Below are 27,677 nucleotides of genomic sequence, written 5' to 3' on the forward strand. Positions count from 1 at the left end.
TTCACATCTGGTGATTCTGCCATGCACAGGTGAGTACATTTTAAGGCCTGGCTAGTCATGTAGGACTTGAAATTTGGCCTACACTAACCACAATCAACTTTGTCATCTTCTGCTGCAGCACTTTGCAACTCCTACAAAAAAAAAAAAAAAAAAAAAAAAAGCCTAATTTCTGGACCTTAGCAGAGGACATTCTGGAAAATTTGTAGCATTACTAAAAATTAGGTGGGAAGAAATCATAGCTTCTAAATTTGTATTGCAAATAATTTTGTTTTCGTTATAGAAAACTACATATAAGCAAGCTTAAAGTGACACTCCACTGGTTAAAAATATATATACACATTTTCTGATTATAAATAAAAAATATATTTTATATGTGCTAATGCTAGTTCAACTTTTTTTTCAGAACTCTCACTGTGCAAATTGCTTATCATATAATTCTTAATTTTAGATATGTTAACCACTTTACTTTAACATATATTTATAAAACACATCGGAGAAGAAATATAGCGTGTCAGGTTTACAGTCACACGCATCTATAAAAACAGATCTAAATAAAATAGAACATTGAAAGTGATTGTAATTCTTACGAGATTCGAACTCCTTAACTGTCAGGAACCGCTCTCCCTGCGTTCGTTCTGTCTGTGTTTTCTAAGATATAAAACAAAAAATTATTTTAAATTGCAAAAAATATATTTAGTAAGAAATAATTAGATTCACAGGCACCTTTGCAAGTACTGGTTAAAAATAAAACACATGCACAGCGCCACAAGCTGTATTTAGCACATTCTTCATCACAATGAAGTGGAAAGGAAACCCCCCCACCTCAAAAAAATAAAATAAAAAAAATACCCAAGGTTTATTTAAATATGTATTTTTTTTCCCTTTTGATTCGAATGCATCCAAATAAGGCAAACTTGCAAGTCTCACTTTGGGGTAAGTGAATCTGTTCACTGTTGACAAAGTATAAATGCAGAGCTCAGCTGTTGGCCTCAGGCCCCTTCTTTGTACGTTTGGCTATTAAATATGTGTTTGCAGGTGGTCTAGCAGCTGAGGTTACGAGGACTGTACTTAGCATACTAAGCTTCAATACAGTATATGCTGTTTATCCTAAGAGCTAGCAATTATAGATTCTTGCCAGTAAGTCATATCTTATGAAAGAGCATCATTCAATTGTGGATCTGTAGACTGTTTTTTGAGAGAGTGATCACAGAAGCAATGCTCCAGGCTTGTCAACTAAACTCTTGCCACATCATTTTTCTTTAGTTGAAAGATTAAAAAATGAAATACATTAAAAAAAAAGAAAAAAGAAAAAAAAAAAAGAAATCTCAAGTTTTCAGCCTCCGACATTATCCAACAGTGCTTTAGAAATGAAAATTACCTTGGAAATATTTTAAAGTATTCAATCTTCAATAGTTAAGTGAGATATTGAGAACCAATTAAGTGTTTAACTTTTAGTTTAACTATGACCTTGAAACAATAATTGTGGGCTGGTATTCTACTCTTTATTCCATAACTTCCATTTAGTTTCCAGAAAAAAAAAAAATAAAAAAAAATAATCCACTTACTGTAAACATTGTTCACTCATCTTTATCAGACAGTATTTTAGAAAGATGATTTAGTGGATATCAAGAAGGCACAAAGGCCTTGATTTAATTCTCTTTGATAAGCTTTTCAAACCATCACAATCTTTTCGAAAAATAAAGTTTCCAAATTATCTACAGAAGTCACTATTAAAGACAAATTTTTGTAGATAAATCATTTGAAAAGGTTTTCTAACAATCTTTAATCATTTGAAAAGCTTATCCAAATGTATTAAAGGGACACTATAAGCACCAAAACAACTTAAGCTTAAAGGGACACTGTAGGCACCCTGACCACTTCAGCTAATTTAAGTGGTCTGGGTGCAATGCCCCATTTGCACCTAGTGTTGCAATGTTAAACATTGCAGATCCATAGAAACTGTAATGTTTACATTGCAGCACTAAGTCTGCCCACAGTGGCTGTATGCCAGATAGCCTATGGAGATTTTCCTGAATCGAAACTAGACAGCCACTAGAGGGCACTTCCGGGTTTATAGCACAGATTTTTTGTGCTATAGCAACCTCCAGCGTTGCTTTCCTATGGGGAGGTCTAATGTGCCTGCGCATGCGCATTAAGACTCCCCCGTCGCAGGCCGTGCATGCGCAATAGGTCTCCCCTGCCGGATGACGTTGTGGGGGAGGAGCGTGGGCGGACCCTGAACCAGTGCCGAGGGACATTGGCACTGGATACAGGCAAGTCACTGAATGAGTTTTAACCCCTTCAGCAACCTGGGATGGGGGTGGGAGGGAGAGGGGACCTGCAGTGCAAGGAAAACAATTTGTTTTCCTGGCACTGGAGAGACCCTTTAACCTTCCTTTATTGTACATTCTGTTTAATTTAGAATTTCTTCTACTTCTATTGCTTCTTCTACTGCTGTTAAACGCACATCACTTTAAGACAACTGTGTCATTCAAAAGCTTTAGCTATGAATGAACAGTTGCATCACTCTGCAGGCTATAAAAAAAGCAGGTCAATATGATTCTTCACATTTAGCCGCTTCTTCTTTCTTATGCTTTCCACACCCACTCCAGGGGGGACACTAATCTAATCAGTGTACTATTTCTAGGAATGATGGAAAAGTGCATTGCATGTGCCTGTCAGAGTCACACATGTGCAGTTGCAAAATCTCTTCACCATACAAAATCCAGAGGGTGAAAGAAGAGAGTGAGTCTGATCAGGCTCTGATCCACAAAGTTGTCCTGTTTCGGTCAAAAGTGTTTTGCTCTGGACTGGATTAGTGGGTGGGTAAGGATGGAAGCTTAAGAAACTCCCATAGCTGAGAGTTGGGCTCTACAATGCAATCTGACCAAGTTTATAAACGTTTATTACATACGTCTCAAAGTTTTTGATTTTCTTACTTTATTTTGGTTTGTATACTTTCTTCATGGACTAAAAATATATTGTCAAGTGATGCATGTCGCTTTTACAGCATTCTAGAGCATCCTGTGTGTGATGAAAGTTCAATAACAGAACAGGTTAGCCACCTTCCTTCCCATGTTAGACCGATTTGTCCATACCCAGTTCTTTAAATTGGAGGTTTATGTATAACCAACTTGGCAACAATATCCACCCCTAGTCCACACCATACTCCTCCTGCTTTCTTCCAATTAGCCCTGCTTGGGGATGCTTTAATATGGAGAGTAAACCTCCTGTGTGACACCAAAATGCAAGCTTTGTTGCCAGCATACCGGTGTCTGAAGCCAGTGCTAGCAGCAACAGCTAAGGAGTTACCATAGCAACCACAGCGCATGCACTGTGGTTGCTTGGCACGGAAAGCAGAAGGACCGCACTCCCCTTTGTGAGTCAATTCTTCAGAAGATTTGACTAACAGCTGTGAGAAAGACCTACTTTTAAATAAGAATTCTGTAAATTGTAAGAAACCTAACAAATTCCCTGGATAAATGTATGGTCAGAATAGCATCTTCTTTTAAAAGAGCATAAGGTAAAATACCCATCACGATTGCTACCCTTTGCTCAAAAGGCACATCAACAATAGAATACACTTGCACACTCCTACCAACAACAGTAGCAAGTGAGTCAGACTACCCTACAGAGATTGAGAGACTATGCAGGTCAGAGTTCTATATTAATAAAGACTATGACGGTCTCTTAGTATTTTGGAGTAGATTGAACGAATAACCAAGTAATAAGTAAATTAAACGTTTAGTACATTTTCTGTGAGGATTCTAGTTTAATATTTTGGGTTATATAGGACCCATAGAAGGGTGTACTACAAACTTTCCACTGCTCTCTAGATTTCAGTCATGCTGCAAATCATTAATCAAAACCAAAGAATCAACAGAAATATGGCTATACATGGTACCTGCTATAATTAGCACTGATTATACAGTAGTTAAAAGAGGAGGTGATTTGATCTGCTAATAACACCATCTAAAAAAGAGCGTAACGCAGATTTATGAAGTCTTGTCACAAGTAGACCTTGCTTTCCATCAACAGATTTCTATATTTTTCGATGTAATAAGGATTGCACACATTTTTTAAGGTGAAGCAACGAATCACACATTTAAAGCAATAGAAGAATATTAGATTATGGTTAATATTGGCTACCCTTGGCACTGGAGATTTTGTGAGCTCAGCTAGATAACATTTTAGGAATAGTAGCTGCTTATAGAGATTATCTAACCAAGCCCAGTTTAGCCAGAATGGAGTTAGTACACATCGAAAAGCTGAATAACTTGCACACGTGTTCCTGTACAGGAAAAAAAAAAATAATCATTTTGTGAGGCATACATCTTAATTTCTTCTGAAGAGAACAAACTGTGACTTCCGGTCTCATCATCTCACCTGTTTGGCTATTATCCTTGCAGTGAGCCTTACAGTTTCCGAAGGATTCCAGTTCTGTCCGTAAGCACACATCGAAGAGCATTCCAACTTGTGCATAGGCCAGTCTCCTTTCTACATGGTTAGAAAAAAAACACGTTACAGCAATAACAAAAGGATGCAGTTGTCTTCTCTGCAGACAAAGGTCAAGTAAAATATGTTTCCTTTACACATATAGGATGACACTGAAAAAAAAACTTGCTAACGAAAGGATGGAATCTTCACTTCTTCCAGCAAAGGCAGCAAGACAAAAGCATAGGTCATAGTCAAACGTCTTTTCGCTGAAACGGACAACGTGACCGTGCATTATTATTGCAACAGCAGAACGGATATTTTCCCATGTTTATAAAATCTTAACTAATGCCTACTTAAATCATACCAATGTGGAGCTGGTCTAGGTCTAGGAGACCATTATTATGTCAATCAATTCATCCAAACCTTCACCAGAGACAAGAACAGAGCCAATTGAAGCTTGTCACAAACGTAAAAAATAAAAAGAATAGCTCTCTGGGTTGTGTCATAGATAAAAAAAAAAAAAAAAAAAAATGCCCCTTTGAGATTGGAAAGGAGCATACACCTGTTCTGAATTTTTTTCATGGACTTTTAATCTTCATACAAATATACACATATATAATTTTTTATTTTTTTTAACTATGGTTATTCACCAAGAACTGGACCAGGGAATTTGCCCATACATGAGATTAATCATGAATTAAAATTTTCTCTATTTTTAATGCAATATTGTGATTATTTTCACACTTTTTATTTACATTTTTATTTCATGTTTAAGTTGTTTCCAAGGTCCTTGTTTCTCAACCTGAGATACGCTTAATCTGGGAGTATGCCAACAGCTGGCCACCGTGCACCAAGGCAGGGGATAGGCTACAGATTGGCAGTGATGTGATGCAGATAGCCGTGTTATGACATCACTCCAGCCCCGGCATCACAAAACAGCCTGTGAGGGAGCAGAGGAAGAAGACAATGAAGAGGACCCCATGGAAATTATGCAGTCCAACAAAAAATAATTTGAGTGTGTGAGAATGTATACGTTTGTCAAATCAGGCTGAGTGTATGTCTGTGAATGTCAAATAAGTGTTCTCTGTGTGTCAGTGTCCTCTATATGTAAATGTGTGTGCATGTTAGGGTCTATGTGCAAGTATGTCTGTGTCAGTGTCCTCTTTGTGTAACCATTATGTGTGTATTATATTTTCATTTTGTGATTGTTATACTTCAGATTAATAGTTCATAAACTCATCAGAACACATTATTCACATCATGTCATATTTATTTAAAAAAATATCCTTTACCTTTAATAAGGCTTGCTCTCTAATATGGGATTAACTTAAATATCAGGGTCTACACAATTAATTTGGAATTTAAATAAACAGAAATTACTTTCTTGAGGTAGATGTAGTTTTACAGGGGTAAAATTTATTTTAGACCTACAGGGGTACTTCTTACACCCTCCAGGTGTATTATAGTACCTACAGGGGTACTCCATTATAGGTTGAAAAACACATAGGTGAGCCATTTTTAATATTGAAGCGTGGCCCTGCCAAAGTGATATTCATTTTAAGTAGGTCATAAAGACAGAAGGGTTTTAAAATAATCATGTTGAAGCTGGTGGAATGCTATTGAAATTCCAACACAGTCAAAAGAGAACACAAAATAGGGACTTCTTTTGTTTTGTGATTAAGTCCAATGTTGCCAAAAAGCAACATTTCTGTCATTACATTTTCTCAATTTCCACAGCAGTCACTAGCAATGGCTGCGAAAATAGATTATTTTCTTGCAGACTTGGTCTTACAGAGCATCCTTGGAGAGACGCACTTTTCTCAGACATAGTATCACCAAACACGGACACCATAAGTGAAGGACAATTCAATTTTCGAAGTCACCAGTGACAAAATATCTTTTAAAGAAAACTGCAATAACACATAAAAAAAAAATAAGAAGCCGGTCTATTCCTTATAAAGACTATGCAGAAAACTACACAGTCCCCAATGTCTTTGAAGCATCTTAACCCACTAAAGATAAAGATCATTTATTGGGCAAGGCTTTTAAAAAAAAAAAAAAACATACAACTTTTGGAAAAGTTATAATCATTAAGAAAAACTAAATCCAATTTGTGACTGAGTGAGTATTCCCCCTGTAGGCATGGATAATTAAAATGTATCCTCGGGCAGGATCATACAGAGTTGAAGAAAAAGTGACCAGCATTTCAAATTGTATTGTGATTAATAGCTCATTTAGGTTTAGCAATCGAGTAACTAAACTGCTTAGGTGAATAAGAGACCAACTACAGGTATACTACAAGTTTGTTTAGTTTAAATTTTAATAAATTGGAACTAGAATTCTGCTAATCCTCTAGAATCCGCACTTAGAATAGGAATTCATAAATCCTGGATTAGGACCTCAAAAACCCAGCATGCAAATAGTTAAACAATTACTGATATCCAAATTCAATTACAGTCAGATATATAGGACAGCAAGTCAGTAGCGTTGCAGTCATACCTGGCATTCAACGTTACAGTAAAACGCCTGCTTACACTTCCCACATTTCGATAAACCTTCTTTCCTAAGGGAGAAAACAAATGAGGAATACATTAACTATTATACTATGAATGTGTATTTGTTATAATTGCATTCAGCGTTTGACATTTACAGTTGGAGCCAGAATTGTATAAACAAACCAGGATTCTTGTTTATTTCAAAAAAAGTGAAAAAAATTAAATGTTCCTCTGACTTTTTTTTTTTTTTTTTTTTATCTCACAAACCCTTAAACCATTTGAACAGTTTGTCTTTACATCATATCTGAATATAGTTATCAGTAAGCACTATGCTAGCATACCAGTGGGGTAGCCTGGGATGTGTCAGCTTTGACAAGAATTCCAGACTCTAAATGTAACTCACTTGCCATCGGAGTCCATATGAAGATTATAAATACATCCACTATAGTCACACAAGACAAGAAGGAGGGGAGATTCTACAGGTTAGAATTGTAACATTAATGAACACGTGTGGAATACTATATTATGCAGATCAAGGTTGATACCCATATGTTTTAAAACTACAGCTTCCATGATGCTTTGCCATTCCAAGTCATTTGAGAGACATGCAAAGTATCATGGGAATTGCAGTTCTACATCTTGGGATCTACTTTTTGGGCACCCCTGATTTCGATGAATAATTACATAATGTCATATAATAGTCATCACTTTATGCATGGCTGTGTTAAAGGGTCACTATAGGGTCAGGTACACAAACATACCGTATTTATCGGCGTATAACACGCACTTTTTTCCCCTGAAAATAGGGGGGAAATCGTGGGTGCGTGTTATACGCCGATATCCCATAATTACTTACCTGTCCTGAAGCATGGGCCGGCTTCACAGCGCGCACCGCGGTACAGGAACTTTAATTTCAGGTTCCGGTTTCCGGCGGGACTGAAAGGAAGTGTGCACACTTCCTTTCAGTCCCGCCAGAAACCGGAACCTTCAATTAAAGTTCCTGTACCGCGGTACACGCTGTGAAGCCGGCCCATGCTTCAGGACAGGTAAGTAATTATGGGAGGGGAGGAAAGTACACTATGGGAGGGGAGGGGGTGGAAGTACACTATGGGAGGGGAGGGGAGGGGAGGGGGGGGGGGGGAAGTACACTATGGGAGGGGAGGGGGGGAGAAATACTATGGGAGGGGAGGGGGGGAGAAATACTATGGGAGGGGAGGGAGAAATACTATGGGAGGGGAGGGAGAAATACTATGGGAGGGGAGGGAGAAATACTATGGGAGGGGAGGGGGGGAGAAATACTATGGGAGGGGAGGGGGGGAGAAATACTATGGGAGGGGAGGGGGGGGAGAAATACTATGGGAGGGGAGGGGGGGGAGAAATACTATGGGAGGGGAGGGGGGGGAGAAATACTATGGGAGGGGAGGGGGGGAGAAATACTATGGGAGGGGAGGGGGGGAGAAATACTATGGGAGGGGAGGGGGGGAGAAATACTATGGGAGGGGAGGGGGGGAGAAATACTATGGGAGGGGAGGGGGGGAGAAATACTATGGGAGGGGAGGGGGGGAGAAATACTATGGGAGGGGAGGGGGGGAGAATACTATGGGAGGGGAGGGGGGAGAATACTATGGGAGGGGAGGGGGGGAGAATACTATGGGAGGGGAGGGGAATACTATGGGAGGGGAGGGGGGAGAATACTATGGGAGGGGAGGGGGGGGAGAATACTATGGGAGGGGAGGGGGGGGAGAATACTATGGGAGGGGAGGGGGGGGAGAATACTATGGGAGGGGAGGGGGGGGAGAATACTATGGGAGGGGAGGGGGGGGAGAATACTATGGGAGGGGAGGGGGGGAGAAATACTATGGGAGGGGAGGGGGGGGAGAAATACTATGGGAGGGGAGGGGGGGGAGAAATACTATGGGAGGGGAGGGGGGGGGGAGAAATACTATGGGAGGGGAGGGGGGGGAGAATACTATGGGAGGGGAGGGGGGGGAGAATACTATGGGAGGGGAGGGGGGGGAGAATACTATGGGAGGGGAGGGGGGGGGAGAAATACTATGGGAGGGGAGGGGGGGGAGAAATACTATGGGAGGGGAGGGGGGGGAGAAATACTATGGGAGGGGAGGGGGGGGAGAATACTATGGGAGGGGAGGGGGGGGAGAATACTATGGGAGGGGAGGGGGGGGAGAATACTATGGGAGGGGAGGGGGGGGAGAATACTATGGGAGGGGAGGGGGGGGAGAATACTATGGGAGGGGAGGGGGGGGAGAAATACTATGGGAGGGGAGGGGGGGGAGAAATACTATGGGAGGGGAGGGGGGGGGGAGAAATACTATGGGAGGGGAGGGGGGGGGGAGAAATACTATGGGAGGGGAGGGGGGGGAGAAATACTATGGGAGGGGAGGGGGGGAGAATACTATGGGAGGGGAGGGGGGGGAGAATACTATGGGAGAGGGGAGGGGGGAGAATACTATGGGAGGGGAGGGGGGAGAATACTATGGGAGGGGAGGGGGGAGAATACTATGGGAGGGGAGGGGGGGGGAGAATACTATGGGATGAGGGGGTGAGGGGGGAATACTATGGGATGAGGGGGTGAGGGGGGAATACTATGGGATGAGGGGGTGAGGGGGGAATACTATGGGATGAGGGGGTGAGGGGGGAATACTATGGGATGAGGGGGGGGGAAATTTCCTGGAATTTCTTTCTAAAAATGAGGTGCGTGTTATACGCCGATAAATAATGCTAAACACACAGTTTATGTGGCTTGCCCCCCTTAGCCCCCTATAAAAAAAAAAAGTTTAAAACTCCTTAAAAAACCTTATTTCCAGTGCCGCGCAGATCTGCCAGCGCTGGCCCCGCCCCCTTTGTGACATCAAAACTGACTTTTTTTTCATTTATTTTTTTAAAGCCAATCCAATGCTCTCTCATAGGGAAAGAATTGATGGGAAAGCATGCTGCTTACTGTGCAGCACTGAGCCAGGAAGCACCTCCAGTGGCCATATGAAAAGGCAGTGTTTGCATGAAAAAAGCCTGAAGGGAACTATTATACTCACCAGAACAACTACATTAAGCTGTAGTTGTTCTGGTGACTATAGTGTCCCTTTAAAGTTAATTCAGTTGCTACGAGACATGAACAGTAGGCAGAAAGCCTGTTCTGGACATTTACAGAGGTTCATTTACTAAACATTTAAGTGCAGGGAATTATAAACTGAATTGCAAAATACAGGCAAAAATGCAGATTTAGAAAAATTCTCCAACCCAGTTATAATCACAGGTTTGCTATTGTAGCCTACATATTACAATTGCTTTTTCAGTTCTCTACAATGTTGTGTTTGGTGAATAAACCCCTTGGCATAGCCAAATATACCTCCTTCACATGTGATGTGACTAGCAAGGGAGGTGGGAGGACTAGCGAGAAGTCTTGTAACGCTGCACACTTATCTAATTTTGAAAAGGCAAAAACGTAAAACAAGCCCAGTGCTACACTATATGACTGGAATAAAATCAACATTCTAATTTCATGAGAAACAGAGATTGGAACGGTCTCCAAACATCCATAGAAATGCACATCATCAGTTCCCGAGGTAGTCTTAAACTATAAGAATCAGAGAAGGGAGGGCTCAAATCAATCCTAACTCTTGTGATTTTATTGTGAATCTTAACCTTAATTTAATGCTTGGCAGTCATTTTTTATCCTACTTGTGGTTTGCAATGAAATCCTGGATAGGTCCTAGATAATTGAAGGCCTTATATTGAGTTTACATTTTAACCATTAACCTGTTGTGTCTTGCAAAGTCATGAAAAGGCAAACTGTAAAAGAAAAATAGCTTCTTTGTTTGATTTGTTCATTGCAAACAGTCTGTAGAAATATATATATATATATATATATATATATATATATCTCCATATATCCAAAGATGGCTAGGGCTGCACTCACCTGAACATGCATATACTATAGGGTGCTGCCATTTATACAACATACAAAACACAAAATCCAGCGCACTCACTCATTCACTAAACAGCAATTTCAAGTCTCACAGATTGTAATAGTTTTATTTAGAAACACCTCACCTAGGCAAAAAATATGGTGGTTTAGTTACAGTATATGATCATACATTGCATAAACCTGCCTGCAAATAAATATAAAGAAAAGGTGCACTCTGAAACAAATTAAAGTAGTGTTTATTCAAACATTAAATCACAAAAGTGCTTGATCGACGTTTCGACCAATTCTCAGAGTGCACCCTTAATCCAATTTTCTATATACCTTAACGTGGGTTTGCATTTATCTGAAAATTAACGTGTTGAAGGGGTAACTTCCAAGCCATTTTTGAAAAAAAAAATTAAAAAAAATTAAAAAAAATAAAAAAAAAATTATATATATATATATATATATATATATATATATATATAACACACACACAGAGAGAGAGAGATGAGAACGGAGTACATATTGGGCAATTAGGCTATGTATAGGTGAGAGGATCATAATTTATATGAGGAAGAAAGTCTGTTACATATTGAGCAATTCTATGTATTTATCTGTAACCCTATTATTTTGGGGTGAAGGGGTTAAGGCCAAAGTAGCCAAACTGAAAGCATATCTGAATTTTTCAATTTTACCAATTTGATTACTTTTACCTTAAATTTAACATGCCTCACTTTGCATTTTAACTCGAGTAAAATTAACATTCTATTATCAAGAGAAATAGAGACTGGGTGACTTTAGTGTTCCTTTAAAATGTGTCATTCACGTTGAATTCTCACTTTAGTAAATAGAGCGGTCGGTGTTGCACTAGATTTGTTTTATGTTTTCCAGTGCAGTTTGCAGTGTATGCCCATCCCATGGCCAGAACAGTTTTGAGTACATGTCAATCCTTTTCCACTTTGTCAATAAGACTGATACAACTCATGTCAGTAGTAAATTCTTGTAGCCGCAGGGTATGCCCCCCTGCGCCTCTGGCAGGGAACGGTGACGTCTACAAGAATATGATTTTGGAAAAGGGTCAAGTATGTGATATTTTTTAATATTTATATTATATATATTATATGTCAGCCAGCCACAGAGGCAACCATGACTTAATAATCACCAACCATCTGCACTTCATTTTTAACCGTGATCGTATTAGCAGTTTGACAGCTGTAAAATAAACGTCAACAGGCCACCATCCCAGTGATTGTAGCTCACAGCAGGACTGCAATGTGACCCTCTAATAGGCAGACATGGCCTGAATGAGTTGCAACTCCTATCCCTCTTTTCTAATACCACCCTCATAACATTTTATGTATGCGCCTGGCTTTCTTGACATCATTAAGGAATGTGTTTTACAGAAAATATAATGGATGCAAAATTCCTTTAAACCCTGCTAATAGCTTGAATGGCTGGAGAATTGTAACATCTACCTCGGCAAATTAAATATATTCCTAGACCTAGAGGTTGCCTTCAAATAATCTGTAGAATTTCTTAGCTGGATACAAATGACAAAAAGAATCACAACATCCATTCTATAGCAGTTAGAGGAATATGGAGAGACGAATTACAAAACAGTGGTAACAGAATACAGAAGGAGTGGATGTTCTATGGCTGAATAACAGGATTTGATTCTCAGCTTTGTTAAGACATGAGAGGTCATGATTTTAAAAAGCAGCTTTCTATTGACACAAGCGTAGTTTTACAGCAAAGGGACAACAGGTGTTAATCATGAATAGGGCATGTGTTTCGGGGGTTGAAGGATACACAATAACAATAGTTTTTACTGTAGAAAAGAGCTTTCAAAAGGGAATCATTTTGCAAACTTTTAAATATAAGAAAATATAATAATTGGAAACCTTTTGCTTGAAAGAAATTTCAGAATTTACTAGAACTTAAAGCGACACACTAAGCACCAAAATAGATTTTGTCCCTTACGTCTTGCAATGTAAAATATTGTAGTTTTTGAGAAACAGCAATGTCTACAACAAAAGACTGACAGCCAGTAGAGGTACTTACTCCTTAAAACCCCTTAAGGACACATGACATGTCATGATTCCCTTTTATTCCAGAAGTTTGGTCCTTAAGGGGTTAAAGGGTTACTCCTTCCACAATGACCACTTCAGTGACTTGAAGTGATCATAGTGGTAGGAACCTGTATGTGCATTTCTGCATGAAACTCTGTACATACAGAGTAATCTGCACTTTTGTGTCAAGGGCTAGTTATCACACGTGACTGGCAGCCCGGAAATCTATTCCGGAAAGACTAAATATGAATCCTGTGCAAAAAAAACAAATCGGTCATCAGCATGTACTGCATACTGGCAATGGCCGTACTGAGCTTCTCCACTGCAGGGCCTGCAAGCTGAACTGTGTTCCTCCCCTCCTTAACGGAGATGAGCCCTCCCCACCTGCCTATAACCTCAGTAGTGCTTCATCCCACTTCCCCTCGCGGACTTAGTTTGTATGCATGCACTGTGAGCAGGCAAAACTGTCCAATCAAGCCTTTGTTTAAACTGCGCAAGGCCTTTGCCGACGGAGGTGTGGAGGGCAGGGTCAGGAGCTACAGCCGGGGCTGGATTCCAGGTATGTGTAAAAAAAATAAAAAAAATTAAAAAAAAAAAAATTACTGCACAATGTAAGGGTGTGCCTAAATAATAGTCCCCAGCAAAGCATTTTAAATACAAAAATGTTCACCCCCCAAAAAATGGTTGCAGTGACCCTTTACAACCTTGTTTGGAGTCAATGCTTCTCTTTAAGAAGCACAGGATCGGCGATGCGTGGCAAAGACGCTGTAGATCTTCTAATGCTTCTATGTGAGGCAAAGGCAATGCAACCACTGCATGCACGCACTTTTATTGTAAATTTATTACAGTAACTCACTACTTTTTCTTTCTTCTATTCCATGCAAATACGTTTTTTTGTTTTGTTTTTTTTAAAGCACCGGAGGAGTGTATTTTTCTTGGCTTCAAGCTGCAATCATTGGACGTACCAAGCTTTGTATATTATTTATGTTTTCTCACATATAATTTGTAGATTGTTAATAATCGAGCTGAACCTCCGTTGTTTCAGTGCAAGTCTCACTTCTGGCTACATTGTACAGAGCCGTAGGTAGCTTTGTGTGAAAAGTAAAACATTTAGAGAGAAGCAGCATGAAAGGATTTTCCATGTGATTAAGACTAGAATAGTCTTTGCAGTTCAGTAATTGCTATGGTGCTGCGAGTAAGTGAATAAAGAGCTTTGAGTGGGAGATGTTAAATTGAGGGTTTATTCACTAAACAGTGAATTGTAGTTCAACAGAAAAAAAAAATATATATATAAAATGAAGGCCAATTCGGAGATTGAATTTAGATAAAATATCTGCACTCTAAATTTACCATGTTCATTTCAACACAAACCCCTTTAATTCATCGGTCTATGCCTTTAGAGTGAACTTGTTAGGAAACATTAACCAAGATATCTGGTGTATTCACCGTAATATATAAAGATTTACCAACGTTTCCTCCATTCCAGCGCCACTTAATAGGTGTTATTCTTCACATAATACCCACCCCCTGTCCGTCATCTTCTCCGTACTCTGCCTGCGCTACTTCCGAAGTTGTCTTTGATTTGCCCTGCTTGGGACGCATCCTCAAGCAGGGCGAATCTTGTCAGAAACATCGGCATGCTGGCTTTGTTGCTAGCGTCAGAACTGAATGGCATCATGTCACTTGGTTACTATGGTCAGCTAGGGAGTTTCCATAGCAACCACAGCGTACGCACTGATGAAACCTGGTTACTTCAGCTCATTGAAGTGCTCAGGATGCACAGTCCCCGTAGTCCTGCAATGTAAAACATTGTCGTTTTAGAGAAACTACAATGTTTACATTGTAGTATTAAAGGGACACTCCAGGCACCCAGACCACCAACTCCCACTACTCTTAACCCTGCAAGTGTAATTATTGCAGTTTTTTTTTTATAAACTGCAATAATTACCATACAGGGTTAACTCCACCTCTAGTGGCTGTCTACTAGACAGCCACTAGAGGTCACTTCCTCCTTCATAGCACAGATTATCTGTGCTAGAGCGTCGCTGGACGTCCTCACGCTGTGTGAGGACCTCCAGCGTCGCTCATTTCCCCATAGGAAAGCGTAATTATTTTTCAATGCTTTCCTATGGGGAGACGTAATGCGCATTAGGTCTCCTCGGCCGGTGGGCGGGATCAGTCTCGCCCACCGGCCGACGCAATGAAAAGTAGGAGCGGTGCAGAGGAGGAGACAGCGGCGAGGGACATCGCCGCTGCCTCAGGTAAGTGACTGAACTTCAGTAACCGGGGATTGCGGCGTGGGAGGGAGAGGGACCCTCCAGTGCCAGGAAAATGGATCGTTTTCCTGGCACTGGAGATTCCCTTTAAGATTGACTCTAGTGGCTGTCTACCAGAGTTTTTGACTGTGTGAAACGGCACTGGACGTCCTCAGGCTCTGCAGCAGTACATCAAGTGTCAGAGAAAACCCCATAGGAAAGTATTGATTTACCGCACATGCACATTTGGTCTTTGCCCCCCCCCCTCCCGAATCAGAAGACCGAGAAGGCGGACTGCGACCCACCGCCAAGGGCCTCGGCACTGGAATCGGGTAAGTGAATTAATGGTTATTTTATTCTTTATGTCCTGGGGTTGGGGAGAGTTCATCAGCACAAATAAGTTTTGAAATTACTTTTCTTACGCTGCACAATTTATCCACGCATTACCATAACTGTAAGGGGGGGGGGAAATTATTTTATTGGTTTGTCTATTTTCTTTTTTTTTTTTTTAAATATAACAAAGAAATGAGACTTTATAACGTATACGTCACATTGAAGTCCTTTTTTATCTTTTCAAACAGTTTATAATGTGTGGGTGCAGTAAATGAGACAGAGATGGGAATTGTGGTTAATTATTATTTTTTTCACTGTAATAAACCCAGTTATATCCAAGCCTTCCCCATTCCTCATACAAGGTGTCTCACAATGAGCCCATGCTGGGCAGTGCTTGGAGGAGCCCACATACAGCTCTAGACCTGGGCCCTGTGAGAGGGAGGCTCTAGGACCCAGTGTCTCCCAGGGAGCCTGCAGCTTCCACCCACGTGCGGCCGCCGTAATTGCTGTATTATGCGGGCCCGGTCCGGCAGGCAGGGCGGGCGCAGTGCGCGGCCGGGCAGGTTACCTGGTGAAGCAGTAGTCGCAGTGGTTGCCGCGCTCGTTCACGGTCAGCACGTAGGTGTAGGCCGGGCAGGAGAAGAGCAGCTCCCCCAGCTGGAAGGAGCGCCGTGCCCGCAGGCCCCTGCCTTTGCCGGAGCTCTCGAAGCGCTCGATGTCCTCGCTGAGTCCCATGGTGTGCGGGCAGCCCGGGGGTGAGAGAGAGAGACTGCGAGCGGCTATTAATGTCTCCGGGACTCACTCACAGACAGACAGCTGGGCTGGCCGCGGGAGCCGAGGGGTCCTACCGCCGCCGTCTGCCACAGGACTGCCTGACTGCTGGGGACTACATCTCCCGGCATGCTCTCTGCCAGGATCACAGCCTGCAGACCATCGGGAAATGTAGTCCACAAAAACTGCACTGACAAATGCTTTTATTTATATATATATATATATATATATATATAAATAAAAAGCTCTGTACAGTAAAATAAACACTCCTGATGGCTTGATGTAATGGGATTTGCCTAATCCCAGGTTGTTATGAGATTTAAAATGTATACATTATTAAGGAAATACTACAACCACCATAACCACTAGTGCACGCGGTAGCAGTTATGGTGCCCCATTGTGCCGCCGGTGTAGGTACTCAAACTGTTTGTTTAAGAAAATGTGGACGTCTTACATGGAGGTCTGCCGGGGCGGGGCATTCTTGGCCGTGGCGGAGAGCTGGAAGCGACTGGTAGGAGCTAAAGGCTACGCTGCCAGGCTTAGCTCTGGGAAAAGCGCTTCCAGCTAGAGAGGAGGTTGAGACAGGTGCTCTTATCGACCCCAGGTGAAAAGTCATACCATCCTGAAATGGTCTTAGATTCCTAAAATTATACTAAACCATAAATATACAGCAATGTATTTTCCGCGAGGCAAACAAGGCATTTGCCTTAGGCGGTAATTTCCAGGGGACAGCAAAAAAGCTGCCCCAATTGCCTAGACAAATGCTTTGTTAGCCTCCTTCAAGGGGGCCCAAGAGCTGGCCGGCTGGCCACATTTGGACCCTCTGAGGCAGACGGCCAGTGAAGCTCCAGACGGGCGACTCAGTGATGCTGGAATATGACGTAACCCCGGCTCCCGGCATCACTCTGCGGCATGTGAGGGAGCTGAACAGGGAGATCACGGCTCCCTCACTACTGACTGAGCCCGCCTGCCTTCCACCCAGCAACCCCCACAGCCAGACCAGCAGCCCCACTGGACCCCAGGTAAAAAAAAAAAAATCCACCAGCTCTCCCAAAAGTAGGGAGGCTGGGTGGATTTATGTCAAAATTAAAAAATAATCTGTGAGTGTTGGGAGGAAATGTGTGTGTATGTCTCTCAGTGAATGTGTGTGCGTGTATGTCTGTCAGTGTGCGTCTGTGAGGGAGCCTGTGTGAGTAAGTGTGTTAGTCTGTCAGTAAATATGTGTCTGTCTGTGTGTATCTGTCTTTGAGTGTGTGGGTGCGTTAGTCTTTAAGAGGAAGAGGTGTGGCCTTGACAGGAAGCGGTGTGGCAAATTTAAATTAGGGTTGCCCAAGTTCCGTCATGCCTAGGGCAGCACAGATCCAAAATACACCACTGTATATACAGGGAGTGCAGAATTATTAGGCAAGTTGTATTTTTGAGGATTCATTTTATTATTGAACAACAACCATGTTCTCAATGAACCCAAAAAAACTCATTAATATCAAAGCTGAATATTTTTGGAAGTAGTTTTTAGTTTGTTTTTAGTTTTAGCTATTTTAGGGGGATATCTGTGTGTGCAGGTGACTATTACTGTGCATAATTATTAGGCAACTTAACAAAAAACAAATATATACCCATTTCAATTATTTATTTTTACCAGTGAAACCAATATAACATCTCAACATTCACAAATATACATTTCTGACATTCAAAAACAAAACAAAAACAAATCCGTGACCAATATAGCCACCTTTCTTTGCAAGGACACTCAAAAGCCTGCCATCCATGGATTCTGTCAGTGTTTTGATCTGTTCACCATCAACATTGTGTGCAGAAGCAACCACAGCCTCCCAGACACTGTTCAGAGAGGTGTACTGTTTTCCCTCCTTGTAAATCTCACATTTGATGATGGACCACAGGTTCTCAATGGGGTTCAGATCAGGTGAACAAGGAGGCCATGTCATTAGATTTTCTTCTTTTATACCCTTTCTTGCCAGCCACGCTGTGGAGTACTTGGACGCGTGTGATGGAGCATTGTCCTGCATGAAAATCATGTTTTTCTTGAAGGATGCAGACTTCTTCCTGTACCACTGCTTGAAGAAGGTGTCTTCCAGAAACTGGCAGTAGGACTGGGGGTTGAGCTTGACTCCATCCTCAACCCGAAAAGGCCCCACAAGCTCATCTTTGATGATACCAGCCCAAACCAGTACTCCACCTTGCTGGCGTCTGAGGCGGACTGGAGCTCTCTGCCCTTTACCAATCCAGCCACGGGCCCATCCATCTGGCCCATCAAGACTCACTCTCATTTCATCAGTCCATAAAACCTTAGAAAAATCAGTCTTGAGATATTTCTTGGCCCAGTCTTGACGTTTCAGCTTGTGTGTCTTGTTCAGTGGTGGTCGTCTTTCAGCCTTTCTTACCTTGGCCATGTCTCTGAGTATTGCACACCTTGTGCTTTTGGGCACTCCAGTGATGTTGCAGCTCTGAAATATGGCCAAACTGGTGGCAAGTGGCATCTTGGCAGCTGCACGCTTGGCTTTTCTCAGTTCATGGGCAGTTATTTTGCGCCATGGTTTTTCCACGCGCTTCTTGCGACCCTGTTGACTATTTTGAATGAAACGCTTGATTGTTCGATGATCACGCTTCAGAAGCTTTGCAATTTTAAGAGTGCTGCATCCCTCTGCAAGATATCTCACTATTTTTGACTTTTCTGAGCCTGTCAAGTCCTTCTTTTGACCCATTTTGCCAAAGGAAAGGAAGTTGCCTAATAATTATGCACACCTGATATAGGGTGTTGATGTCATTAGACCACACCCCTTCTCATTACAGAGATGCACATCACCTAATATGCTTAATTGGTAGTAGGCTTTCGAGCCTATACAGCTTGGAGTAAGACAACATGCATAAAGAGGATGATGTGGTCAAAATACTAATTTGCCTAATAATTCTGCACTCCCTGTATATATATTTCAAGCTCACTGCAGTCTCACTGCTCAATTTTCTGCTATTTAGCATTTAAGTAACTTTTGTTGCTGTTTATGCAATTCTAGGCACACCTCCTCTGGATGTGACTTGCACAGCCTCATTAAAAATAAGTTGACAAGCAGATCTTACAGCACTGTGTGTCAACCTTAGAAGTTTGTATCCGCTGCTCTGTTAATTGGAGTTTAATCACGCACAGATGACTACTTAAAGCTCTAGCAGCCTATTAACAGAAGATAAATTCTAAATTAAACTCATTGTGCTATTACAGAAGGAAAAAGTGTATTTTTCAGGAAGTGTTTCTGTAAGATACATCATATGAATAAATATTAATAAAGAATATCACAAGTGGTTTTAAATTATTGCTAAACTGTGCAAAAATAACTATTGATTCCTTTGTGTTTTTTTTTTTATTTCCAGTAAGCTGGACTGGTCTCTATTCTTATTTAGTTTAATATTTTTCCAATATCTTACAGGGTTACCTCTCTCCAAAAATTACATCATCCATTTTAATCATAAGAATTGATTCTTTATATGTATTCAGAAGTCTTAATTGGGGTTGCAAATCAAATATGTATATCAATTTCATTCTTGCGAATTTTACTGTTTAGAAATTTAGTAAAGTGAAGATTGTATTCCATATCCGTCATACAAGAGTTCAGATACTGTCGAAAATTAAGGGTCTTTTTACCTAATGGAGTAAATGTTTCTTAAAGGAACACTTTAGTGTTAGGAATGCACTAACATGCTCCACAGCTTTCCCCCCTCCCCATGATATAAAGGGTGAAATAACTCTATTCACTTACCCGATTCCAGCACTGAGGTCCCCTTTCACTGGGTGGCGCTCCGCCTCCTCCAAATTCATCTGATGGGGGGAGCTAATGCGCAAGTTGAGTGCGCTGCAAGTTCATTAGGCCTTCCCCAAAGGAAATCATTGCCTCAACGCTTTCCTATGGGGTATTCTCTGAAGCTGGATGTCCAGTCAAACTCTGTAAAAAAAACTCCAGAAAGCACCTCTAGTAGCTGTCTGGTAGACAGCCACTAGAGTCAGTCTTAGTACTGCAATTTACTTATTGCAGTTTCTCTAAAACTGCAATTTGTTACATTGCAGGACTTAGGGGCACAGGTACACTGCACCCAGACCATTCAATCAAACAAAGTGGTCTGGGTGCCTATAGTGTTACTTTAAACACACAGGCGGGAAAACAAAATCTTAGGTGGGGCTACATTAGTATCCATTACCGTACCGGTCTTTTGGATGTAAAGATCATTTCCATGTAAGAAATAATTTGCCCTCAATACCAAGTTCAGCAATGTCAAGAGAAAAACATTCACTTTGAAAACATTCGTTTTTGCAGAGTTAATGCTTGTAAGGTTTTATTTATGGATGCATAAAATCTTTATACATCTTTATAAACTCTCATTGGGAAGCGTAAAGAAAATTGTTTGTCTCTTGATTTTTATTTTATCTGTAATATATGATGGCATATTGTTGCTAGAATTTCCGTCCAATCATAATGCTCAGTCCAGCACATTACTTTTTTATTTCACAAATTCTATAGTACCCCTAGGGCAGTGATGGCGAACCTATGGCACGCGTGCCACAGGTGGCACGCCGTGCCCTCTCTGTGGGCACGCGGCCACAGGTCCGCCATCACTGCAGAGTAGGCACCTGCCTGCCCGAAACGGCAGGCGCCTACTCTGCTTCCGTGTCGGGAGGCAGGGGAGGGATCTGTGATGCTTACCATGGCAACGCTCCACACAGCATCGCGCGGGAGGACAGGGGATCAGCATCACAGATCCCTCCCCTGCCTCCCGACACGGAAGCACTGCCTGCCACCACCGGACCACCAGGGATGACGGTACCACCACCGGACCACCAGGGATGGCTGTGTCCCCCCCCCCACTTCATTAAAGGTAAGAAGGAGGGAGGGGGGGATACTGACACACAGCACCCCTACCCCCCCCCCCCGAAGTACCCTTACCCCCCCAGCACCACCCCTACCCCCCCAGCAGCACCCTACCCCCCCCACAGCACCCCTACCCCCAGAAGTACCCTTACCCCCCCAGCACCACCCCTACACCCACAGCAGCACCCTACCCCCCCCACAGCACCCCTACCCCCCCAGAAGTACCCTTACCCCCCCAGCACCACCCCTATCTCCCCAGCACCACCCCTACCCCCCCAGCAGCACCCTACCCCCCCACAGCACCCCTACCCCCCGAGAAGTACCCTTACCCCCCCAGCACCACCCCTATCTCCCCAGCAGCACCCTACCTCCCCAGCAGCACCCTACCCCCCCAGCAGCACCCTACCCCCCACAGCACCCCCCCAGCAGCACCCCCCCAGCAGCACCCCACCCCCCCAGCAGCACCCTACCCCCCACAGCACCTTCCCACCCCCCAGCAGCACCCCACCCCCCCAGCAGCACCCCTACCACCCCCAGCTGTACCCCTACCCCCCAGCAGTACCCCTACCCCCCCTCAGCAGTACCCCTACCCCCCCTCAGCAGTACCCCTACCCCCCCTCAGCAGTACCCCTACCACCCCCAGCAGTACCCCTACCACCCCCAGCAGTACTCCTACCCCCCCCACAGCACCCGTCTCACACACACACACACACAGCACCCCCCACACACACAGCACCCCCGTCACACACACAGCACCCCCCCAAACACACACACAGCACCCCTCCCCCACACACACACAGCACCCCCCCCACACACACACAGCACCCCCCACGCACACACACACACAGCACCCCCCCACACAGCACCCCCCCCACACACACAGCACCCCCCCACACACACACAGCACCCCCCCCACACACACACAGCACCCCCCCACACACACACAGCACCCCCCCCACACACACACACACAGCACCCCCCCACACACACACACAGCACCCCCCCCCACACACACACACAGCACCCCCCCCCACACACACACAGCACCCCACACACACACAGCACCCCCCCACACACAGCACCCCCCACACACACACAGCACCCCTTATACACACATACAACACCCCTTATACACACACACCCCCCCCACACACACGCTCCCCCCACACATGCAATTGCCGTATTGGCACTTTAAGGAAAAAAAAGTTGGCATGTATTGCGGTTTGGGCACTCGGGCTCAAAAAGGTTCGCCATCACTGCCCTAGGGGGACAGCTGAAGCTGCCAGCAGAACAGTTTTTTTCCAAGGTGATTTAAGTTAAAGGGACACTATAGTCACCTGAACAACTTTAGCTTAATGAAGCAGTTTTGGTGTATAGAACATGCCCCTGCAGCCTCACTGCTCAATCCTCTGCCATTTAGGAGTTAAATCCCTTTGTTTATGAACCCTAGTTACACCTCCCTGCATGTGACTTGCACATCCTTCCATACACACTTCCTGTAAAGAGAGCCCTATTTAGGCTTTCTTTATTGCAAGTTCTGTTTAATTAAGATTTTCTTATCCCCTGCTATGTTAATAGCTTGCTAGACCCTGCAAGAGACTCCTGTATGTGATTAAAATTCAATTTAGAGATTGAGATACAATTATTTAAGGTAAATTACATCTGTTTGAAAGTGAAACCAGTTTTTTTTCATGCAGGCTCTGTCAATCATAGCCAGGGGAGGTGTGGCTAGGGCTGCATAAACAGAAACAAAGTGATTTAACTCCTAAATGACAGTGAATTGAGCAGTGAATTTGCAGGGGAATGATCTATACACTAAAACTACTTTATTTAGCTGACTATATTCAGCTATAAGTAATTTAGGTGACTATAGTGTTCCTTTAATGATTTGGAAATATCATCTTAAATTAATCTTGATTCAAATTTAGATATTTTATATTACTCATCTCTTATAAGAAATTTAAAGGGGTACACCAACCCTTGGGGGGCAGCAGGTTGTTCAGGCCTGCGTTGGATGTGTCACTGCTCAATTATCTGCCATTTAGGAGTTAAATTACTTTTTTTGTGTGTTTATACAGGTCTATCCATAACTCCCCTGGCTGTGACTGACAGAGCCTGCATTAAAAAAAAAATGGTTTCATTTTCAATCATATGTAACTTACTTTAAAAGTTTGTATCTCCTTCTCTGTAAATTGAACTTTAATTGCACACAGCAGTCTCCTGCAGGGTCTAGCAAGCTATTAACATGCAGGAAATAATACATTCTAAATTAAACAGACTGTGCAATAAAGGAAGTATAAACATTAGATTACTCTTTACAGGAAGTGTTTAGGAAAGCTGGATAAGTCACGTGCTGGGAGATGTGGCTAGTGCTGAACCAACAGAGTTATTTAACTGCTAAATGGCAGAGAATTGAGCAGTGAGACTACAGGGGCATGGTCTATACACCAAAACTGCTCATTAAGCTAAAGTTGTTTTGGGAAGCGCGTGATGTCAGCCGCATGGGCGGAGTTAGATAGGTGAAACCCGGAAGTCATACGGGTAAATGCCGATCTGAGTGAAAAATTATATGGGGGAATCCTGACACCAACAACCCACAGGATGAAAAAAGGAGTGAGGCAGCTGCAGCTCCTTCTTCTCAAATGTTTGGTTATTTGAACCCATAATGACTCTGCATTGGTTAAGAATGTATGGGAGCTATTGCATTTGTGAGCAATGCATTTACAATGGGACTTTTAAAAAAAACAACAGTTGCTATATTATGCAAAAATTCTGTTTATTTTTTCCAATAAAATGTATATTAACTTAATGTGCAAATTCATGAACAATAGTTGAATCATCCACAGGTTTGCTTTTGCTATTTAGGAGCTAAGTCAGCAAACTTTAAATGTAGTAAATTAAAATTTGCCTTTATATTTTATTTTCGCTTCAATTTGCAGTTTATTGAATAAGCTTTTCAGTGAAAAATGACACTACACAATATTTATAAACAATTTGAAGTTTACCTCCAAATTCTAAATTTTACCGAACAAATACCTATGAAAATTACATATTTGAATAGTTGAAGCCTGAATTTTATTTCAATACACGTTTTAATCCTTGATTTAAAGTGGAGGAGCATGTTTTAGATACATTGCTATTTGTTGAGTTAAGATGTCATAAACTACAGGAAGATTAAAGGTCAACAGTTATTAGGAGAGACAGCAGGTAACAATGAGTTCTTGCTTCGTGATATCTGAAGAACAAAGAATTTGGGACACATTTCAGAAGAGATATAAAATCCTTCCTGGAAAAGAAGGAAGGGAGGTACATGGCGCTTGAGAAAAGGGAAAAAATTAATTAACAAAAGATCAGGTGAGAAAGGAAATCACCTTGTGGCCTGTGGAAATAAATTTTTGCTGCCTTCTGAAAGGATGTTTTCCTGAAACAAAAGAAATAATGTTATGGGAAGCTAGGAGCCAGGTATTTTAGGAAAAGGAGACGTTGAAACGGATGAAGAAGAAAAAAAAACCTGATTTTTTTGTAATGCGAAAATCTGGAAGCAGCTGAAAGCTGAGACAAAAGGTGAAATTATCTGGTCTAGCAAGATGACTGAAGCATGGGAGGAAAGGAGGGGGAGATATTGTTCTCGGTAACCTATAAAAGACGTTGGACGAATGTTTTGACAGCCACAGGAGAGCTATTTGGCAGTCTTGTTGAGTGACCTGGTAATGTTCCGTTATTTTTTAACTTAAAGAGATAAACAGGAAGATATTGTGAAAGGAAAGATTCACCATAGGTGTCCAGTTATCTAGTCACATGGTAGGTTTGGGGCAAACATACTATGGTCAATTCAAGAGAAGCACAAAAGTAGCAATATGTGTGTGTATCAGGTCTGCCCCTTGCACCTAGCAGTCAGCATAGAGACTGCATACTGAATAGCGGAGAAAAACACTGTTTCGATCCTTTCATTTGCAAACTTTGCCTTCGATAATTGGATAATTATGTTCTCATGAAAAAGTTTAACATAACATATAAGTGATTATCAATGTTTTCTTCAATGGTGTTGTGACGGAGCTCCTGTACTCCGACCGAGTACCTCCATCCAGTTCGCTTGCTGGGACCCTGGAGCACTTCAACCCCAGTCGCTGAGGCTTGACTGGGGTCTCTCTGGAGCTTTTCCATCTGACCAGTCTGCAGCTTTCGTTCCAGGCAGGTATCATTGCCTCTGCCTGTACCTCTGCAGCCTTTCTTTCAGGCAAGTATCGTCTCCTCTGCCTATTCCTCTGCAGCCCTTCTTCTAGGCAAGTATCGTCCCCTCTGCCTATTCCTCTGCAGCCCTTCTTCTAGGCAAGTATCGTCCCCTCTGCCTATTCTTCTGCAGCCCTTCTTCCAGGCAAATATCGTCCCCTCTGTCGATTCCTCTGCAGCCCTTCTTCCAGGCAGGTGCCTATTCCGCTGCATCTCTTCCTTCCAGGCAGGTATCGACCCCTCTGCCTATTCTGCTGCAGCCTTTCTTCCATGCAGGTATCGTCCCCTCTGCCTATTTTGCTGCAGCCTTTCTTCCATGCAGGTATCGTCCCCTCTACCTATTCCACTGCAGCCTTTCTTCCAGGCAGGTATCGTCTCCTCTGCCTATTCCTCTGCAGCCCTTTTTCCAGGCAAGTATCGTCCCCTCTTCCTATTCCTCTGCAGCTCTTCTTCCAGGCAGGTATAGTCCCCTCTGCTTATTCCTATGCAGCTTTCCTTCCAGGTAGGTATGAACCTCTGCCTGCAATGTGATTGCTCTTGCAGCTTTCAAGCCTCAGGCTCTCTTTGATTTGTCACAGGGCTAGAGGGATCCTGCTGCCGGCCAACAGGTACGACAACTCTGTGGCTGGGATTCCTAAAAATCAACACGGAACACACAGTTCCAAAAGGAACCAACATACAACGCTTTAATTTTACTTGGGACTAGCGCATGTGATCATTACATAAAACTTACTGTGACACACTCAATAAATACATAAAACCAAATCATGTGGAGAAACATACAGGCACTCATAATGACACATAAAAATATTTATAAAGGGGCGGAGGAGACAATAACTAACATGAAATATCTCTCTTGCCTGCTGAAACCATAAAATGCAAATCTTCCTGAATATGCAAATTAACCAAGCCTTGCTATGCAGGTAGTGCATATAGCTGTTGCTACCAACAGGTGACGCTGTACAGGCTCCACAGCCAAATCCCCCTAGTTGGTAGCAAGCATCAGCAGGAAAGGAGAGCACACAAAACATATAACAATAACCAAACACATTATAAATACCCTGCAACTATAATGGGCACAGGGTGACTTAGACATAGGACCAATTTTGGTACCCTTGTAATGTGTCCTTCTGCTCCCAGTGTAAATACTACAGAAGTGACATTTAAAGGGACAATATAGTCACCTGAGCCACTTCAGCTTAAATGGACACTATAGTCACCAAAACAATTTTAGCTTAATGAAGCAGTTTTAGTGTATAGATCAGACATGGCCAAACTGCAGCTCGTGAGCCACATGCGGCCCTTTAGAGTGTCCAATGTGTTCACAAACCTTTTAAGGGCTGGAGCTACAATAAGGCACAGGTAGCCACTGGCTCAGGGGGAGCAGGGTCCGTCTTATCAGCAGAAGAGGAGCGCACAGCACAATCCTGCCAGTCATTCATTGTAGCGTGGCCGAGCTCCGGACCGCTATAGAGGAGCTTGTTTCCCTCTACCTGGCATGAAGTGCACGCACTGAGAGCGCCGAACTACTTCCTTTCAGACCAGGTGGAGGGAAACATGCTTCTCTACACCGGTCCATGGCTCGGCCACGCTACAAGGAGGAGGTAAGTTTGCACAGGAGAAGAGAGGGGGTAAAACACTTGGGGGGGGGGGGAGCAAATGAGACACATGGGGGAATGGGGTCATGAGACACATGGGGGGCTAGGGGAATGAGACACATGGGGTGCTAGGGGAATGAGACACATGGGGGCTAGGGGAATGAGACACATGGACTGGAGGAATGAGGCATGGGGGTTGGGGGAATGAGACACATAAGGGGGCTGTGGGGATTAGACACGTAGGGGCAATGGGGGAATGAGACACGTAGGGGTCTGGGGAATGAGACATATGGGGGACTGGGGAATGAGACATATGGGGGACTGGGGAATGAGACACATGGGGGACTGGGGAATGAGACACATGGGGGGACTGGGGAATGAGATACATGGGGGAATGGAGTCATGAGACACATGGGGGCTACGGAAATGAGACACATGGGGGGCTAGGGGAATGAGACACACGGTGTACTGGAGGAATGAGGCATGGGGGTTGGGGGAATGAGACACATAAGGGGGCTGTGGGGATTAGACACGTACGTGGACTGGGGGAATGAGACACATGGAGAGAACTGGGGAATGAGACACATGGGGGACTGGGGAATGAGACACATGGGGGACTGGGGAATGAGACACATGGGAATGGGGTCATGAGACACATGGGGAACTGGGGGAATGAGACACATGGTGGAC

The 27,677-nt window shown here is 43.1% G+C and overlaps 1 protein-coding gene across 1 annotated transcript in view; it reads right to left on the reverse strand.

Annotated features, from left to right (window-relative positions):
* SMYD2 (SET and MYND domain containing 2) overlaps positions 1–16,358 on the reverse strand; it is a 43,450-nt gene extending 27,092 nt beyond the window's left edge. Inside the window, exons 1-4 of the mRNA XM_063443835.1 lie at positions 16,083–16,358; positions 6,937–7,000; positions 4,387–4,497; positions 588–648 (exon numbers count right to left, since the gene is read on the reverse strand). Coding sequence (XP_063299905.1) covers positions 588–648; positions 4,387–4,497; positions 6,937–7,000; positions 16,083–16,249 — 403 coding nt within the window. The 5' untranslated portion in view covers positions 16,250–16,358. The remainder of the gene's footprint in view (positions 1–587; positions 649–4,386; positions 4,498–6,936; positions 7,001–16,082) is intronic.
* Between the last annotated feature and the right edge of the window lie 11,319 nt (positions 16,359–27,677).

Source organism: Pelobates fuscus, chromosome 2 (assembly GCF_036172605.1).
Source record: "Pelobates fuscus isolate aPelFus1 chromosome 2, aPelFus1.pri, whole genome shotgun sequence".
Lineage (NCBI taxonomy): Eukaryota > Metazoa > Chordata > Amphibia > Anura > Pelobatidae > Pelobates > Pelobates fuscus.